General features: G+C 41.1%; 1 protein-coding gene across 3 annotated transcripts in view; it reads right to left on the reverse strand.

Annotated features, from left to right (window-relative positions):
* The window catches only part of nbas (NBAS subunit of NRZ tethering complex), a 137,921-nt gene that overhangs the window by 46,116 nt on the left and 72,134 nt on the right, over nt 1-19,671 (reverse strand). For all 3 annotated transcript variants that reach the window (XM_046373882.1, XM_046373884.1, XM_046373883.1), the window contains 4 exons: nt 12,773-12,996; nt 12,466-12,576; nt 5,580-5,830; nt 1,439-1,779 (listed from right to left, as the gene is read on the reverse strand). In XM_046373882.1, coding sequence (XP_046229838.1) covers nt 1,439-1,779; nt 5,580-5,830; nt 12,466-12,576; nt 12,773-12,996 — 927 coding nt within the window. The remainder of the gene's footprint in view (nt 1-1,438; nt 1,780-5,579; nt 5,831-12,465; nt 12,577-12,772; nt 12,997-19,671) is intronic.

A 19,671-nucleotide genomic window follows, 5' to 3' on the forward strand; every position in this document is an offset into this window, starting at 1 on the left:
TCATGGGGAGAAGAGATGGCCTTTGGCTGTAGGAGGTTTTACTCTCCCCTTACTTATAAATCATCCTACTTCACATTTCCAGCCCCTTTAGCCACACACTCAGGCGCAGGCTATTAACCCTTCTGCATTTGCTGGATATCTTGACTCTGACAGGAGTTCTCTCTGCCTAAACAGGTTGACCATTCAAATGGAGTTTCCTGACAGGTACAATTTCTTTTTAAGGATAAGTATAGATATGCATTCATGCGTGTGAACTTAATCTGTTGTTTTCCCGATGTGACGATATCAAATCAGATGTAGGCATTCATCAAAGGGCAAGATTTGTTCACTGAACAGAGGAGAATGCTTCCCCCAAAGATGCTATCTAAGATCAATACTTCAGAAGGGGGAAAAATGCCAACATGCTCTGTTTCCCTTCAAAAAACATGTCCAGGAAGATGCAAGCTAAGTCCCAGCCATCCCTCTCAGCCTTCAGCCTTGTGGGAAATGGATCAATCCATTGTGGGGAGAGGGGGGCACAATATGTGAAAGGTCAGATGCACTCCTAACAAAGGTAAGGGTCAAGATTTGTCCTTTGACGGTTCAAAAAAGATCAAAAAAAGGAAAGAGAGGGTGAGGAAAGAAAAAGCAGACAGTGGATTTCTGAGAGGTAATCTGCATGTCTAAAAGCACAGTGGGAAAAGAGTGCCTGCTGGGAATTGGAGTTTAATTGGCTCTGAAGTAGAGGGGGATCAATTAGCTCTTGCAGAGTCACAGCAACAGAAAGGATGCGTAAGACAAGAGTGGAGAAAAAAGGAAGGTCTCGAGAGTGGGTTGGTGGCAGTGTGCCACTATGAAAAAAAAGAGAAAAAAAGTGTGGGCCAGTATTGATAAGGTGCTCTGAGGCACGTTAAGTCCTCTGCAGGACAATTTTTCAGAGAGCTGTAATTATGTGGCTGACATTTCTTGTGCAATTTTATAATTTCTTTTATAAATCATGACTGGTATGTGCTCTGAGGCGACAGGGTACGGATGTGAACATAATAATCTATTTAAAATTAGGAAAGGACTTTTGACGTTCCAAAAATTGAGCCGAGGGCATGAGAGGCGGCGGGTCAGACGATGAAGAGTACAGAGTGAGGAATGTGACAGTTTGATGCAGTGATTGGATACCCCCACAATCACTTCTTTTAGACAATATGAATCCTGTCTGGGTGGCTGCCTGAAACCAACTTCAGTACCTTCTGTGCTGCAATTACAAATTGCCTGTCTGCCGAACTCCCACCAGTTCCTGTCTGAGAAGGTAATAGAAAACATACCCTCCTTCACATTGTGTCATTCTACTTTTTCCTCTTTTATGTCTAGCACGCATCATTTCCAATGAAGATGACTGGATTTGAGGGAGAAAAACATTTTCAAAACACAAACATCACTATCAATTGACCAAATTTAGGCTTACGTGTTCTGCTGCATCAGATGAAAAGGTGATACTGTCCAGGAAGTGGACAGCGTCAGCAGGGACCAGCCTGTCCAGGTATTTGGCGCATGTGTCGTACGCATGGAGGTAATCCTGGTCACTCTGTGGAGGTCTCTTCAGCAATTGGGGGTCTCCTTTCCAAAACAGCTTCTGAAGCCACACTGTGTGAACTGCACTGGGGGTTACTGTTGCGCCTCCACCATCAGGTACAGGCAGTCGATTTGCAAGTTTGGAGATGGACAGCACATTCTGACTGGTCAGAACTGGTTGTAGAGTGATCAGTGGATCCAACGATTCATCTGTCAGCTTCCGGTAGTTCAAACCTGCAACAGAAAGAGTTTATTATTTAGACACATGACTTTTAAACATTAAAATGTATGCTGACATTGGTTAAGTACATTTATTTTTACATTGTGTGCACAGAGCAAGCCATGTAGCAGTACACCTGGAGTCTCCCTTATAATCCTTGTACACTTGACCTGCTGCATCACATTGCACTGATCATTGTGCAATTAAATCAGTGGAACAGTACGGTCTCACATATTAAATGATTTCTAAAGGAAAATGTTCAAATGTTCAACAAGTAATATGATGAATAAAGAACACAGCCTTTATGTTTAGCTTTACACTGTGGAATATATATAAATATGCATAAATGACATGTACATTTAAAGCATAAACAAGGAATTTGCAGGCATTGTGCACATAGTATTAGGTTTTGCTGTATGTATTTACGTGCCAAAGCAGAATGTAATAGCTATATCCTGTAAGAAGTCCATCATTCAGACTCCTATCAAACACCTCACCATTCAGAAAGTAGCACTTTACAAAAGAGAGGCCTATTTAAAGGCACTTTACACTATGCATACAGTGCATGCTTTACGATGGTATTCACGTATGGTAAGTGCAAACCATGCGGCCCTTCCAGGATAATTAGAGATTGGATGATGATTTGCAGAATGATTTCATAAGCCGAGGTTGTTCAATATTCTAGTATATGACAGGAGTGCATGAAAGAAATGTACAGAAAAGAGTAAGAGGTTGATGTGAACCGCAACCAATGAGTAAGTGAAGGTGCTGCTGTTTGTCTGCGTTTGCATGCAAAGGTGTACAGTTTATCTGCGTATGTGTCTGTGGGCATCATATCTTCACTCCACCATTGCAGAACTCGGTATGTGTGTGCGTGTGTGTGTGTATGTGTTAGAGAGAGAGAGTGCCATGCTCTAGGTCTCTCGTGCTATCAGACAGACACATTACTGTGGCAACACCACAGCCTGTCTGCGCTTTAAATATTTAATACTGGTCTGCCTGTGGGGAGGGCTCTGTCAACGCTGCTCGAAATCCCACACACACACACACACACACACACACACATGTTCAGACAATACTTTCAGACAGGCCCAGACGGACACTTAAACTGCAGATAAGAGTTACATGCACTTACACATGTACTCTCTCTCTCTGTCTCTGTCTCCCCCCTGTCCCATTCACTCCTCCTTCTGCCTCAGTCTCTTCCACACCCAGGCAGCATCTCATACCCTTCCTCAGGAGAGCCCACTCAGACAGTCACCTGGTACTGTGTCTGAAATCTTGATGAATACTGGACACAAACCACCTGTCTCTCCACTTTCTGAATGCCTTGTACGTGTGTCTCCGTGTGTGAGTCTGTTCAGGACTGCAAATGAGTCATTTTGAGTGTGTGTATATTTGTGTTTATGACTGTGTGTGCCTTGTTGGAGAGCGTTAGTAGGAACTTGGTGGCCCTGGAGACACTGCAACAGCCTGCGTGTCAGTTTTGCTACAAGAGTGTGAACGTGTGGGTTAAGTTATAACCGTGTCTGTGAACATGTGTGTGTGTGAGAGAGAGTTACGAGGGAAGGCACTGTGTAAGTGTTAATATCACGAGGTCAGTATATGTGCTAGGACATTAGTGTTACTCACTTTGATGAAATATAATTGTATGTACACCAGTCAGCCACAACACTAACACCACTGTCATCTGTTTACAATGCAATGTTGTGCAGGGAAACCTTGGGTTCTTGCAACCATGTGGAGCGTCTTTGACAGATATCTCCCACATGAACACTGCAGACCAAATACACCCTCCTCACAGCAATGGCTCTTCCCATCAACAACAGCCTTCGCCCAAGCTGGACAATGTTCCCCGTCAGATTTCAAAAGTAGCTCAGGAATTTCTGAAGGACCGCAACAACAGTCTGTAAGGCTCTCCAGATCCCAACCTGATCAGGAACCTGTGTGAGGCCCTCCCCTTGAAAAGCAACTGTTCAATTACTGTGTAGCAAATTGAACTTGGCACTGCAGATCTGTCTAACTTGTATGAGACTCTAGTAAGAGCAAACGACTTCATGGGACTCGACCATTTCTGAGCAGACATTCTGACTTGTCAGAGGGCAAAAAGCAAAAGTGCTCATTAACTAATAACATTAACGATGGCTCCATTCAAGTGACCCAGTTCCAGCGCTCTGGTATTGTGCATGCTCAACCTATGGAATGGGGTTATTATCATTGTTTAATTATATGCACCTGTACTTTTCCTACATTGACAAGTCAAAGGTTTTGTTTGAAGCAGAGGCAAATCAGATTTATTCCTCAACTCATCTTTAAGATAGATTCTTTTTGTAACTGATCAGATGTTGAAAACTTTCAATTTGTTATTTGTTAGTCTGTGGCAGTCCTTAATGCTGTGCATTATATTACTGAATAATTTGTTAAAATGTAAGCACAAAATGATCAACAGCAGCACGTCATCCTGCATCTTTCTTCTTTTTATTGAATGTGCTTGAAAACACACAGTGTGTGAGTGAAACTAAAATACAGCCGTGGCAGTATGACCTTAAAGTCCATTTTTGTTCATTTATGTAGAAATTTACAAGTCTCGATGCGGATGCCTCGAAGGTGTGTTTATGTTTGCGTGTGTGTGTGCTAAACAGAGACATGTGTCACCGGTAAAAGCTGTGGTGTTATCAGGAGCAGAGGGAGGAAGTGAGGCGTGAAAACACAGCTGACACCTGGCTGACCTTTACTGAACTTCATCGAGAGCTGACACCACCTCCACCCGTACACAACAAAGTTTGAGCCCTCTAGCTGGATCGCTGAACCAGTGACACGCTACAACCTGGACATGACGTCCTTGGAGAGAGTGCTGAAACAGGAATCTGAGTGGAAAGAGCACCTTACTGCGGCGCGGTTGCTGTTTCAGGAGCTCGGTGCATTAGGTAGCTTGACGACTAATATAGAGGTGGATTGCTTCCTGTCACGTACAGGAAAATGTCAATGGTTGTGTTTGTTTCAATCCTTTTTCTTTTCAGTTCTTAACATGAGCTGGTGGTGAGGAGGAGGAAGCGAATAAGATCAAAGGGCAAGATGACGTTGAGAAAAAAGACAATATGTGTACATTTGAAGAAACATTATTTCATTTTACACAGAGAACTAAGATTTTTCAAGCTTTATCTGGGACCAGAAATGTGCCACAAATCAAGCATTCAGTCGCTATGCTTCTTAAGATACTACATGACAGTTACTTGAGCTTATCTGCTGACAAGGAATGCCGACATCTGTATGTGAGTCATCAATCATATCAAGAGGGATTATGTTCAAGTCTTCAGCATTACACTTGATTTCTTGACACTGAAGGCTCGGGGCTAGTTTTCCACCAACAACTGAAGTGCATTAACCTCTGGAACCTGAGAAACAGCATTAACTGATGCCAGGTGCTTTTGTCAATTCTGCACCATTAGCACGGTGTGTGGTTTTTCAGAGCAGAGCATTTGTTGAGCACAGCCAAATGAAATCCTTTATTTCTAAAATATACCTCCTGCACAGATGATTACATTCAATAAGGAGAAAAAAGCAAGTGTAGTTACTCATATCATAGACAGACTATACTGACGTGTAATCGGCTCTAATGAGACATGTTTCTATTACTGATGTGTTTAGCACTGACAGGGTCAGATTTTAGAAGCAAACCGCATCCATTGCTTCAAGGTGTTCCATCTGAACCACAGGCAGCTTATCCATGCCTTTTGTCCTTCTTGTAAACCAACTACTAGCAATGCAGTAGTTGTATCATCTGCATTGCAACGATAAAGAAAAAAAAACTTACCGCTGGCGACAGCTCGAAGCTTTTTGAGCAGTTTGACATGGGAGTCTGGTTTGATGGTGGTGGTGACATAAGGCTCACAGCCTGCAGCGTCCAGCAAGGTGTAGTAGTAGAGCAGGCGGTCCTGGTCGGTTCCCTCCACAGTGGGCAGAACGTATTTGGTCATGTGGCTGTAAAAGGCCTGAGGGTTGCATTTTAAAGTGTCAAACAGACCAAGGGCCTCACTCCGGGACTCAATTTCCTTGGTGGAAAGACTGAATGAGGAGGAAGAAAAGAAAAGAAAATAACAGATCAGAAGGCAATAAAACTGTGAGTGTATGTCACTGGAAATTTTTTACAGTTGCACACTGAACATAATAATCCATACAGTTTTCATAGCAATATAAACACACATATCCCAAGTTAAAAGCTTCAACATAATCTGTTGTAAATGCTTGCTATGTGAGATATGTGTTCTCTGCAGAGAATATTCATTGGTACACAGGATGTGAAATACTTTATAGCAAGTTTCTTGCATCCGATGCAGTGGCTCATTTGTACAAAAACTAATTAAGATCTAAGTTGCTCACATAAGCAGCAATCTCCACCATGCCGGAAAAAGATAAGAAACAAACAGCAATAATGACAAGAAAAAAAAAATCAAAGAAGAAAGACAACGAGCATTGGAGACTATCTGGTTTCAAAGTGGTATTCGAAAACAGCAGTGCAGAGGGAGTACAAAGATCTGCAGGCTTATCACCAAAGATACAGTCCCTCGAAAAAAAGTTGTAGTCAGAAGACAGAAAGAAGAGACACAGAGACAGAAAGAGAACATGAATGTGATGTGAAAATGATCAGAATGTGAAAAAAATCTGTGTGGAAACCCATTCAGCAATTTGTGAACAAGTAGTGCACTGCTTTGCTTTTCAAAAACATGTTTTGCCACAGAACTCAGTCAACAGCAGCAGGTGGTCTGAAAAACGAAAGGACAAGTCAAAAGAACACAAGCAAAACACCAGGGAGAAGAGAATCAGAAGAGAAAAACCTCGGAGAACTGCGAACAAAGGTTAAACAAGGAAAGATACAAAGAATAGAAAAGGCAAAGGCGAAGGAAAGCTAGTAGTCGCAGAGGGGCTCTGAGCAATCTGCGGCTGTCTGGGAGTGTGCTAGTGTGAGGGAAAGCTGTTTATCTGCTGGAACGGGACAACATCAAAGAAGACGATGCTTCCTCTGGGCGCTCCATCAGAGCTAGCTGGGAGGCTTTCGCTAATGAAAAAAATATAGACAGGAGCAGTAGTGTGGAGGTGACAATAAGCTCAATAATGTAAATAACACTAATCACCCTCACAACAGGGGCTCGAATAAGGCCGGAGTCAACAAAACAAGCGACTCTAAAGACTCTCGCAGTCACTTTTCCTCTCGTCTCTTTCCTAAGTGCACACACTCGCGGGCAGCCTGAGACCCCAATCAAAGTCTGACGTTTCACTCTTTAATCACATTAGCGCCAAAGTGACTGAACGCATCGAAAACAATGGCAAGTGAAACAACAACTTGTCTAGGTTGGGCTGTTTGAGGAGCGTCTGGAGTTTTCCTTGGCAATGGCACACAGACAAAAGCACAGACAGCTGTGACTGGTGGATTGTGCCCAGTATTCATGTCAGGCTCTGCTTTAGCTGAGTGTGTTACTGTAGTTCTTCAAAGCCATGTTGTCAGCTCCTCTTTGTCTTTCTTCTCTACCCAATGACAAAAGGTGTTTAGTGCCTCTCTTTGCTAACGTTGTGAGCACCTCCTCTCATCTCTTTCCAGCTTTCAGCATCTCTTTGTCCCACAGATTTTATAACTAGTCTACTGCAGCTCGCTTGGTGGTATTTTTCTCTGTACATAACACGATTTCCCACTCCCCTCTCTTGTTGTGTTTGTGTGGCTGCAAAATCAGGAGCTTCTCATTACAATCTTTTCTTGTTCGTTTTCAAAAGCCAGAGCAAGGAACTGATTTAATCCGGTGGAGTATTTCTCATTTTCCATGCTGTTCCTATGATCTCCCATCCCTCCCTCCTTCCCCATCTTACATTACCATATTTTGTTTGTTGTCTCTTGCACCATGTCCAAACATAAACAGGCATTTAATATTCCTAAATTCAGAGGCGCAATTAATTGCCGTGGTAATCTGACAGCCTGAATTAAACACTCTGGGTACAATCTCTGCTAATTTGTTTACAAATTACTCTCTGGCAGGGGGGTTGTAAAAGTATTTTAATGCGGCTGAGTTCAGTACAGGACAATGGCACTCAGAAATAGTGAGACATACAGCAGAAAGAAGCTTTGAAAAGATATATCACCTTTCAAATTAATATGGCAAACTTGCTGACACTCAGTTGCCTGTTTTGACAGGCAGCAGATGCAGAGCAACATTAGCATTTATTTGGAGTCCTTTTTGCTTTTCGCTAATAAGCACTAAATACAGCAGAGGTAGGTGAGAGTGTCGTTTCAGGTATTATTTTCTGATAAGAATTGACCTATGATGATGATTAACCTGACGATGAGTAATTTGCTAGACCGAACAACAGAACATCTGATATCCCTACAGCAATACTGTTAGTGGAGCTAAGATATACAGTATATTTTACATGTGTTCTATTTCAGGCAAGAAAAGGATTTCATATGGAATATACTGCACATCATTTCCAAAAACTAGATTACTGCCTCATGGTTGTATGCCTCCACCATCGAGTTGAGTTGCAGTTCACATCCATGTCTGTCCCAACTCATATATGTAGTGAAGACAATGAAAGAATTTTTTTAAAGAGAACTGATAGAGATCTTCTTCACATGGTGCAACGACAATCACTTGAAGCTCAATATCGGCAAAACCAATCAGCTTGTGGTGGACGACTGTTGTCTATTAGTGTGTGAGTTCATTGAGAGAAATAAAAAAAACTGTCAAATTTCTTTATGTGTTCTTATGCTTGGCCAATAACGCTGAGTCTGATACAACACAAAGTTGTGGTCATGGCATTAGACAATGCATAGAACACGGATGATGCTACTAAGAAGCCACACCTTCTGAAAAGTGTAAAAAGTGGATGCCCCACACATATTTTCAACCCAGCAGCACAGAAGATCTATGTCCTTGGTTCTCCCCCCTGACTCTGACAAGCATGCTCACAGTCATGTTCCAGGCTGTAACCTTGCAGTGCTTCTGACAGCAGGTCAATAATCACTAAATATCGGAACCAAAAGCACGAACCAAGTGCAGCTGTAAGCAGAATGTACTAACGCTAAGATGTGTGTGGCAAAGGCACGATTACCATTCCCACTGAATGCTAGAAATGTGTTTTCTTATTCTAGGCAGTAAAGCTCATCAGCATGCTGAGCACACTCAAATGAACACACAGAGAGATACGTGCTTGCAGCAACTTTATGCGAGAGAAACATTTGAGATCTGTTAATGTAGAGAACAGTCCACAGTATGATGCAAAGAACAGCATGTATTTTTGGTCAGGTGACAGCTAGACAGCGAGTGGCACCTCAACATCCTCAACCATACGCCACAAGGGAACAGCCTTGTTTGTAAAAATGATCTGATGCAGAAAATCAACAGTGAATAACTTCCTAATAACTCATATTTTGCTCGAACTACAAACCATGCGACATGACAGGAGAGAACAGAGGTTATAAGAAATAAAACAGCTACAGTGGAACTGCAGTGACAGAGAGAAGAGGGGGAACTTTGCTGGAGCAGGCGTCACTGCAGCTCTGAAAGTACTGATCTATAATTTGCATGCCACAAGGTCCCTGGAAGGTTAAAGAGGCAAGTGTCTGGTGTAGACACAGCAAAGTGGGTTCAAATGAAGTGGATTTTTTTTTAAGGTAATTGGCTTAGCTTATATGAGAGGTCTTGACAGCTAGTATTTGGATTCTCACACTGAAATAATCACAAACAAAACTAGCCTCAGGAGGGAATTCAAGAAGTTTTAACCGCATAGTGTACAAAACTGCAAATTTCTGATATAATCTGAACTTTCCTTTGGCAGATGAGGTCACCAGGTGTACGTTTGGAAAGAGCTGGTATGGAATTCAAAGGTGTCCTCTCCGTCTGTGAGAGCTCCTCATTAGGCTCAAAGCAAAACACATCTTGAAGATGAGTCAGAAAAGGAAGATGCCACGAAAGACTCTTTCCTACTCATCGTAGGAAAAAACACTGATCGGCAGAAAAAGCACAAAGGGTCAGCGGGTGCTGCCGCTATTCATGTGCCCTACTTGAAGTAATCCAAGTTTCATTTTTTTAACCTCTTACTCGTCAATCAAATCCTGACACTAACAACAAATCCAGGAAAAGCTGTTATCATGTTCAGTTTAATTAAAAAGGCTGCCCTTCTTCCAGAGACACACAAATTCATACGTGTATTTAAATGAAGTCGGGAAAAATAGATACAAATGAATCTGGATGGCTGAGTTAGGGGTCAATGCTCCAAGTTTTAAAAAAAAAAGGGACGTGAAAAAGCAACTGAATTGGCAGGTTATTTCTGTATAATACATCAATAACCCTTTTCTGTTTTGCCATTTAAATGGTTTAATAGCTGTCATTAAAATGTCAATAATGCTGGCTGACATTCATGTCCCTAAAAGGCTCCTGAGAACATCTTCAAAGACCGACACGCACGGCGGTGGCGGTGTTTAGCAGTGCATTGATTCTTCTGAAGTGTTCATTCTGTGTTAATAGGACTGTCTCAGGGGCACTCTGGCTTTGTCATCCATCTTCTCTTTGTCCAGCTATATGGCCCATCCTCCCTTCCCTCGTCCCCCCTTGGACACACTGATTCTGTAGGTATTTCTTTACCCAATGACCTTTCTCTTCATCATGTTTGTTTTTTTCACTTCACGGACTCACTTTTCCAATTTCCCATTGTTAAAAGCTGAGGAGTACCTGGGACTTTTTTTGGAATCGTCACTTATGAAACATGGAACAACCACAGTTGTCTCATCCATCTGCGCCCTGATGTAGGTTTCCCAAACTCTTCTGCTTCTTTCAGCAGTCTTTTGTCTCGCTTCATTCAGCCTTTTCTGAAACAAACTTTGTCTCCTTGCTGTGACAAAAAGCTATCCCTTTGGTAGCCTCAGTTGTTCCTGTGTTTCTGTACTGCTGATGACGTCACAACAGCAGCAGCAGTCAGCACGACACTCAGCAAAGAACTGCACGTCGAAGGGGTATGATCTGCAGTGGAAAAATGAAATGAAGAAAAGTACCTGGTTCCAAAAGTGAGTCGAGCTGAGTGGAGTATAACCAAGCTGTGCCATCCAGTTGAAACACAGCATTAACAATCAATACTCAGCAGCTCTTTCTATTTCATCCATCCATTTTCTACACTGCTTGTCCGGGCCTGGAGCCCATCCCAGCTGACTACGGGCGAGAGGCAGGGTACGCCCTGGACTGGTCGCCAGTCAATCACTGGGCTGACACACAAAGACAGACAATCACACACTCGTACCTAGTGGGAATACAGAGTAGGAACCTAACGTATGTGTTTTTGGGATTGTGGGAGGAAGCCGGAGTGCTGTGAGAAAACAGGAGAAAACCCACGCAGGTTCAGGGAGAACATGCAAACTCCACACAGAAGAGCCCAGACCGGGATTTGAACCTGGAATCATTTTGCTGTGAGCATTTGTCATCCTTTCACCATATTATTAACATCTGTGTTTATGTTTCAACAGTTGTAGATCTCTTCTTCTTACTACTTAAAGCTCCTGAAATGAGCTGCTATGAAAGCACTAACCAGCCTGAAGATGGAGAGGATGAGCATAATGGTTGGGACATCGAGCTTTTGAATATTTTGAGGCTGGACGCACTTATTGTAAGGCACTTTGGACAAAAGTCTGTGTCTGCCAATTTAATGTAAAACAAATGCATGAGGAAGACTTTTGTCATTGCCTTAACTCAAGTACTGGCCTCAGAGGTGGACTTAATCCCAGGGCACTGCATTGTGGCTAACTGCTGTTTCCTAATAGTTAAGATGAGTGAAATGCAAAGTATTTCCCTCTCAGACCTGTGCATCTGTCTGTATGCGTCTTCTCCTTTAGGTTTTCCTCTCATCTTCTCTATTCATATCAGTCACTGTGTCCATCCATCCATTAAATCAATACGCAGACTGCAGACACTTCAAGTCAAGATTATAGTATGAATATTCTTCACACATTTATCATGATCTTAAGATTTTGGTCCAAGCTCACACACACAGCAGCTATGGTAGAGTTTGAAGAGGGTAGGAGTTGTAATTTATTGTCAAGTGGTGTCCATAAACCATTTTCTTATATCAGAATGCGACAGAGGGGTATTTATCACAGATGAACACACGTGTGTGTGCAAACACACACACACTCACACATCTTGACTTTGCTGAAAAGGCAATCTATTAAAACAAGGAAAGGTGCAGAGCTAGTCAGATCCCCAGCTATGAAGGCAGAGAGCAACTAAATTATGGAAATAGACTCTGACACACTCACGTCCTCTCTCTCCCACCTAAAAAAAAATAAAATAAAATGAAAGTCACAGCATGTTTGATTTACTCTGGTGGGCTTTTACTATGCTTTTTATGTGGTTATGTTTTTTCATCACTCAGAGAACGGTGCTACTTAAATTCACTTTTCAGAGTTTTAAATACAGGAGGGACAAGGACATGTGCACAGAGAGAAGTGCATATGAGCAACACATTCATTTGTCAATACAAAACTATATTTGAGGGGCATTTCATACGCACACCGACAGACTAATCATTTCAGAAACTGAACAGATGATGACAGAATCTAAACAGACGTAGATGAGTAACGCGAGATGAAAAATTGCCCAGGGAAAGGTTATGTGATGGTGGTCGTACTTGCGTGTGTGTGTGTGTGTGTGTGTGTGTGCATGTACCCGCTATCTGTAAAGAGGAATTCGAGGTGAGTCATGTAGACTTCCCACAGTGGAACACTGTAGCGCTTTGCCAGAGACATAGCGATTCTGTACACGCTGTCATCCAGTGTCCTAAACACAAACAGACACACATGCAGAGAGGAGGAAAATAATGATGAGTTTTCTAAGCACTGAAGCGTGAAGATCCATGCTTCTGACTCGTGGGCACATGTAGTAAGAAAAAATGTACATCAAATAAGCAGACCTTAGTACACTATATTATGAACCTGTATGTATGATTATATCTATAAACATTTCTAACACTTACTCAGTGAGGCCAAGGATGGTCTCCTTCTTGTAATCGGAGTCAGAGCTGAAGCGCTGGACGTCCACTCCACGGCCCAGCCCCTGTAACACCTGGGCCTGGGTAAAGTCCGTCAGACGCTCATTGTACACATGTAGCTGGCTGATCAACTTCTGCAGATCCTCCGGCCAATCCGAATATGCAGACACATGCTGTGTGACCAATCGAATCAGCTCCTTTGGGTCAGCCTGCGAAAAAGGGAAAAATTCTCACGTTTGTACACAAACGCTCAATGTGTTATTTCATGCTGGTAGTCCAGAGGGGTGAAGGGATATGAAGTGGACACTGGGCTCCTCTGAGTAACTTGTAGGTCTCTGGCCCTTTTCTGTAGGGGAGTGAACATATTGGTTTTAAAAACTTAAACCTTTATGAATTGCCAGCTTTCAAGCTTTTAAACTGCACTTATGAATTATAAACATTGTGCTATGCTTAATAGGCCACATGTTTAAAGTATTTGCCCATTTAATATATTTTCTATCATATTTGCCCAACATCACAATATAATATCACAGCTGTCACTGATCTCTTCACCTCAGGGGAATGTCCTCTTGAAACCTGGCACTTCCTACCCTGGATTTAAAAAATGTCCTGCTGTTGCAACTTTTTCACCTTGGCCAAGCATAAATACAAAATAGCTCAAGGGATTTAGGGCCGTTTGTTTTGTTCTTTACTAATCAGGTTTTATGCTCAGAATGAAAATGTGCATAAAGAAATTCTTAAAACATGGATGGAAAAGTACTTAGTGTTCACTGAAATGTGCACTTGTGCACAAAGGTATCAAAGGCTTTTAAAAGAAAGTTGAACTGTGGGTTTGTTGAATACAAACATCCTTTTTGTCCAGAGTTATGTTTACCCGGTATGTTTACCTGATATGTTACCTTCTGTGTATAACTTAACATGATATCCACCATATACAACATCAGGATCTTACTTGACAGACTCTCTTCTTCTTTTATCTTTTACACATATTTGCCTACAAATGCAGTTCCTCCGTTTAGAGTGACACAGGAGATGTGTTACACTGCTTAAGCTAGATTTGACAAAATTCCAAATGCCCTTAAGGCTTATAATTAAACTATGTGGCACTGCGAGCTTCAAAAACCCTGCACTGCATGGTATCTAAAACTTCACAGGTCTTCCTGTGCTTTGGTGCGATGAACTAATGAGGCTATTTTCAAAAATGGCAGTAATTTTCAAAAATCTGCAGCATATTAACTATCCTGGCCTTACTTCTACAATTTTCCTTCCAAGAAGTGATTGACTGCTGCACCGGAGTTGAATGAGGCAACTCAACATAGGCCTTTTTTTCCCCCACACTCGAAGAATACGTGGGTAAATATAACCCATAATTGCTACTGTAATTCAGACCTGTGGGAAACTCAATGGTGGAATAACACTTTTCATTGAGAGTGTCACATGCAGGAAGCAGGAGATGCATGTTGTATCTCTCATCACCTCTGTTCTAATTAAATGAGCTCCTGAATTTGAGTTTAGGCGTCTTATATGCTGTTGCCCAGCAGGATGAGGTGGTTTATTTGTTGATCATATTTGCATAAGGTAATTATGGCTGCTGGAGATGTGTGAGCATGAAAACAGAGGTGTGGATCTATGAGAGAGAGAGAGAGAGAGAGACAGAGAGAGAGAGAGAGAGAGAGAATGAGTGTGTGTGTGTGTGTTTATTTGTACCTTTAGATTTGGTTTTAGTGGCAGTCGTGGTGGCAGATTCACAGTTCAAAAGCAGGACAGGAGGGAGAGTGAGGAGAAGAGGTAGAAGGGCAAAAATATTAATATTAAGTGCACTGCAGAGTATAGGATGTCGGGGGGGGGATAATCCAGGAGATAGGAGAAGGAAAGTAAGAGGAGAGGAAAAGTAGAATGTAGCTGCTAATGCTGGCATCATTTTGAACAGCATTTTCAGACAAGGGAGAATGACATGCAAAGCAGACCACTGAGAGAGAGAGGAAGGTCTGCTGCACTGTGATGGACAGGCTGATGTTTGAAGAGTTCTACTGAAATAAGGCTTTTATGATGAAATACTCTTTGCATCCTCTTTTTTTACTCTTTCTGTCATTCATCCACAGTACTTTGTCCTTTTGGCTATCTGGATATTAAACCCTCCCTTAAATCTCTAAACACTACGTTTTTCTTGGATTTCAAATTATTTATCCCTCCTCTCTCATTACTCGAGAATCTCACCACTCCTTCTTTCAAATAAACATTCTTTGCAATCTCAATTAGTCTTCAAATTATGCAAACACTCACTCCTTGTTTTTTATCCTCATCGTTTCTAATTACTTGCTTAAAGTATCTCAAAAGCCTCTTATAGGCTTTCTTCTTCAAAAAAAAAATAAATAAATAAATAAATGTATGTAAAGTGTAATTGCAAAAGTTAGTGTGCAATGTTACACAGCTGGGAGGAAGCCAACTCTCTCCAGCTCCCCCCTTTAGATATTCCACCACTGCCACAGGCTCTTTTCTCCATGCTCCCCTCCTTCCTGTGATGCTACTTCAGAGGGAACAGTGTAAAAATAAAAAGTCTATGTTGCCGTCTCAAATCTCGTCAACCATGCTTGCTCTCTCATTTTCAGTCTTAATTTCCCATGTTATTATATTTCAGTGCCAACACAGCACTCATCAAAAATCCCTTTGGCTTTTCCCGAGCTGTCTGGCTAAATATGCAAAATAAAATATTATTATAATAACTCTATGAGTTAGTCATGAGTGAGTCAGTTTTTATTATTGTGATTAACTAAATCTTAATATTATATCACACAGTACTGTCTTTCCTTTTAACACACTGTTTCGTCAGTGGTCATCCTTTGCTAGTCTGAGAAGGTTGATGACTATGAACATATTATGTATGTATCAACAGATTAGACTCTCATCATTTCAGTCATTGTAGTAAAATAAAGAAAAAGACTCCAGGTAAAAAGTCATCACAGAGTATTTAACTGAAGTGAAGAATGGACTGAGATCCTTGGCCTGCTTTGAGTGAAATTTTAATGCCACCACGTTAAATGATCACATGGACAAGGCTAAGACGGTAATGTGCTTCAAGGAAAATGTTTACTATGCTAACCATCTTAGCTAATGCATATTAGCTTGTTAATTAGTAGTAAACATTAAAGCATTAAACAAGACCCGAGGGTGAATGTCAATATTGCACTTCAAAAACCCAAAGCACTGGGCACACCAAAACTTTGTTTTGATGTTGGTACTAAAATAATTTCCTGACATTTCCTCAAGTTATTACAAATCAGTCTGGACATTTCACTCACAACCACAAATGCTGGCCTGCTGGCGGCACTAGAGAGAAAGTCAGGGGATCATCAAAGTATTGTGATTTAGTCACGTTGGAGCCATAAATGTCAAAAATTTGTACTAATCCAGCAAGAAGATGTTGAGGTTTCTGATTCCATAGATGCATTTAACCTGCTGGTGGGGCAAAAGTCACGGATCACCAAAGCTGTTAGGATTCATCCTCTGAGGAAATTGAATATCTGTACAAAGTTTAATGGAGTGCCTTCCTTCCTTCCCATCAGTCTGGCAGTCCCACAATGTAAAACAGTTTAACTTAACATTCATTACAACACTGTGCTGATCAAAAACACTCAAATACACAAACTTAAAAGGCTGTTAGATTGTCTGCATGATTTGTGTGTGCTATCATCAGGTCATCAACACTACACATATACATAAAACATTATTCAAGATAACCTAGTGTGTGTGTGTGTGTGTGCGCGTGTGCATGTGGGGCTGTGTGGTAACGATCACACGGAGGTTATAGAGAAACACACATGCCTTCCCTCTCCTGACAGCAAACTAGTAATGATCTTAATGAGACATGTTTATGTCATGACTAACAGTTATACAGTCAGTGGCCTCATTAGCACTAATTCTACAAATGGTGTGTACAGTATTTGCACATAATTAGGAGGAATGCAAGGGGGAGAGAAACGGGGAAGCAGTTAGAAAGGAATAAACACTCGATAAACAGGCCCGGCTGCACTGTGGGTCATAATACACCATGAAGGGGACTGATCACAAGCAAGATACAAGCCTGGCAAGAAGATTGCAAAGACACACGCAGGAGTAACAGGAGTAACATGGCAGAGTCAAGCCAATGCATCTACTCAAAAGACTTCTTAGTCCCAAACATTCCCAGTCAGCGGCAACAGTGTATTTAGAGTGCATATTTGTCTAATAGCGCCCGTTCTGCAGCTACTCTGCTCTACAGGGTTCCCATGGGTAAAATGTAGACTTCTAATGATTATGGTACAAGAGCGCAATTTGTACAAGTGCACAATTTATTCAAAAACAGGAAGCTGAAGTCATTGAGTCTGTGGTGCTTATCTGTGATGGCGAAGTAAGTCAGTCGAATTCATTATTTCATTCAATTCAACAAAAGGGAATTGGCTCGGCGGTCGAGCACATGCAAGGTCAGATCCCAAGACAGCTTGAAGCTTGAATCCCGTTGTGGCCGTGAACTGAAAAACATTTTCAGTGACCGCAGGCAATGTAAAATGTCAATGGATGTAAGCAAAGTGCTGTCTTATCAAGTGTTCTCGATGCTATTAGGAAAACACTTTCATCTTGTCTGCAAATACAATTTCTGTCTCTTCTGCTTAGATTATCTTTGTAGTCTGAATAACCAACACTGTTGAGATTTCCTTTAGGCAGAATCAATTAAGTTTAATAAAGGTGAAAATATTCCTTGCAATTCATCGACTCCATCTGAGTATGTAAACTGAAAGCAAAGGATCTAAAAATCATTTGTGGGCTTTTATTTAAAATCTAAATGCTGGAATGAGATCTTCAGAGCACTAAGCAGTTTTTCTGCTTGATATAATCTTAAAGTAACAATCTACCGTGTGTGCACAGTACAATTGTGTATGCTATAAATGTCTAAATGCCTGTGCAAGTGAACCACAAGTATGAGAGATCAATACTCAGTGAGAGAATGGCAACCGTAGGCGAAGATAAATGGTTTGGTGAAAAATCTAAATCTCTTTGCTCAGCACCTTGCTGTACTGTGGCGGCACACTCACAGCAACAACTATGCTATGCACAATCATTCCCACACACATAACACACTCGCACAATCAAGGTAAAAGCAACACATTAAAGCAATGACAAACACTGGTAAACAGATCTTAACACTGACAGAAACACAGGCTATTGTGCAATATCGTGTATGCAGAACCAGCAGAACAATTATGGTAAAGAGCACCTCTATTCTGCAAACAAGCAATTTGGTCCGTATAATGAAAACTTCCAGTGCAAGCAAGTGGAAATCAGCTCATTATGCCTTGGGGAATAATGGAAACCCAGAGTCTCTGTCACTGAGCCTGGTGCTGGTCTGTCATGCCTGGGAGCCATAATCGGATGGCAAAGTAACAGCTATACCTTGAAAGTCAATGGTTTGAACCAGGATCTTCAAAGGCAGAGAGCTGAATGTTGTCTGCAACCAGTTAATGCAAGACTTTAAAATAGAAGAAATGGTTTCAATTATAGAAGAAATGGTTTCAATTTACTTGACTGTGACACCTGAAGAATTAGAGCGAACAATGCTAACACCTCCAGCAGAGCAAAAAGGTCTGTAGTCAGAAAATCAAGTTAACTTTTTTGTTTTCTGAGGTGATCTAAATCACTTAATCTTGGGGTAAAACCAAGTATCAAGGTCAGAGATAATTCCTCACTGCACAGGAAATATATTAAATTACATCAAGGTGGTTGGAAACACCCAGTTTGATCAATAATTTTATCTTTCACATATTTTTAGCTAACCTGTGGATCTGTTTAAAACTCACATAATCGTCTCTTCATGTAATTCAACTCATTTGACTTCCTTGTCACATTCCCAGAACTAACTAACTAACTAACTTAACTTGATGAATATTATGTTATTATTTCCAGTTGGCCAGAACTTACAAAAATAAGACAAAAGACATTTAAAAAAAATATGGTTAGGAATAAGGTGTTAGATTTCCATTCTTTACATGTCTCCTGTAGTATGTTCAGTACTTATGTCACTGACTAAAGTAACAGTCTCTAATCTTGAATTGCTCCCTGAGCTACACCGTGACATTCCCCACCAATGCAAATGTCCCCTTCAATCAATAAATTCTAACTTTTAACCTATGTGCTACACATTTCTAACATCAATATATTGCTAACAGAGTAAACAAATTTTGAGACTATGGTAGCTTCTGTCTCACACCTGTAGTGCTGCAAGTTCCATTAAATTCATCATTCCAAGCGGGATTCTGACAGATTTTGAAGGTTAGCAGTATAAATAGTAATAGTGAAATATGACATGCCATCATTCCCAAGCTGATTGAAATACGTTTAGGAGGATCTGCCTGTTCGGAGCTATACAGTGTATCTTCAGCTGCGGTCTGATAATAATGCTACGTGGATGTTACTGCATGTGATGGTTTTTCACTCCTAGTCATACTTTTATTAGCGTGACTGGCAAGAGGTGATAAGAAATCCTCCATGTGAATGTATGTTCTGAGTAGATAAGGTAGAACAGCATAATGGACCACATGTTTTATTAAATGTAATATTTACAAGCGTGTATTTACTTGTGTGCGTAATGTGATTTCAGTTGTATGTAATGTGCATTTTATGTGACGGCTATCTTGTTGTTTGTTTAAATCTTATGTTATACACCATAAGGTCTGAAAATATAGTATAGTAAGTAAGTGTTTAATGTTCTTTTTGCATTTCCTAAACCTTTATATCTACAGAATACTGTAGTTAGGAAACAGACTGATTGAGGTTTTAAACCCTCAGAGAGTTGTTTCTATTTGCAACTGAATGACTTCAGTGGCTTGAGTGTTTGGTGTTTCATTGCCTGC

This window comes from Scatophagus argus, chromosome 19, assembly GCF_020382885.2.
Source record: "Scatophagus argus isolate fScaArg1 chromosome 19, fScaArg1.pri, whole genome shotgun sequence".
Lineage (NCBI taxonomy): Eukaryota > Metazoa > Chordata > Actinopteri > Scatophagidae > Scatophagus > Scatophagus argus.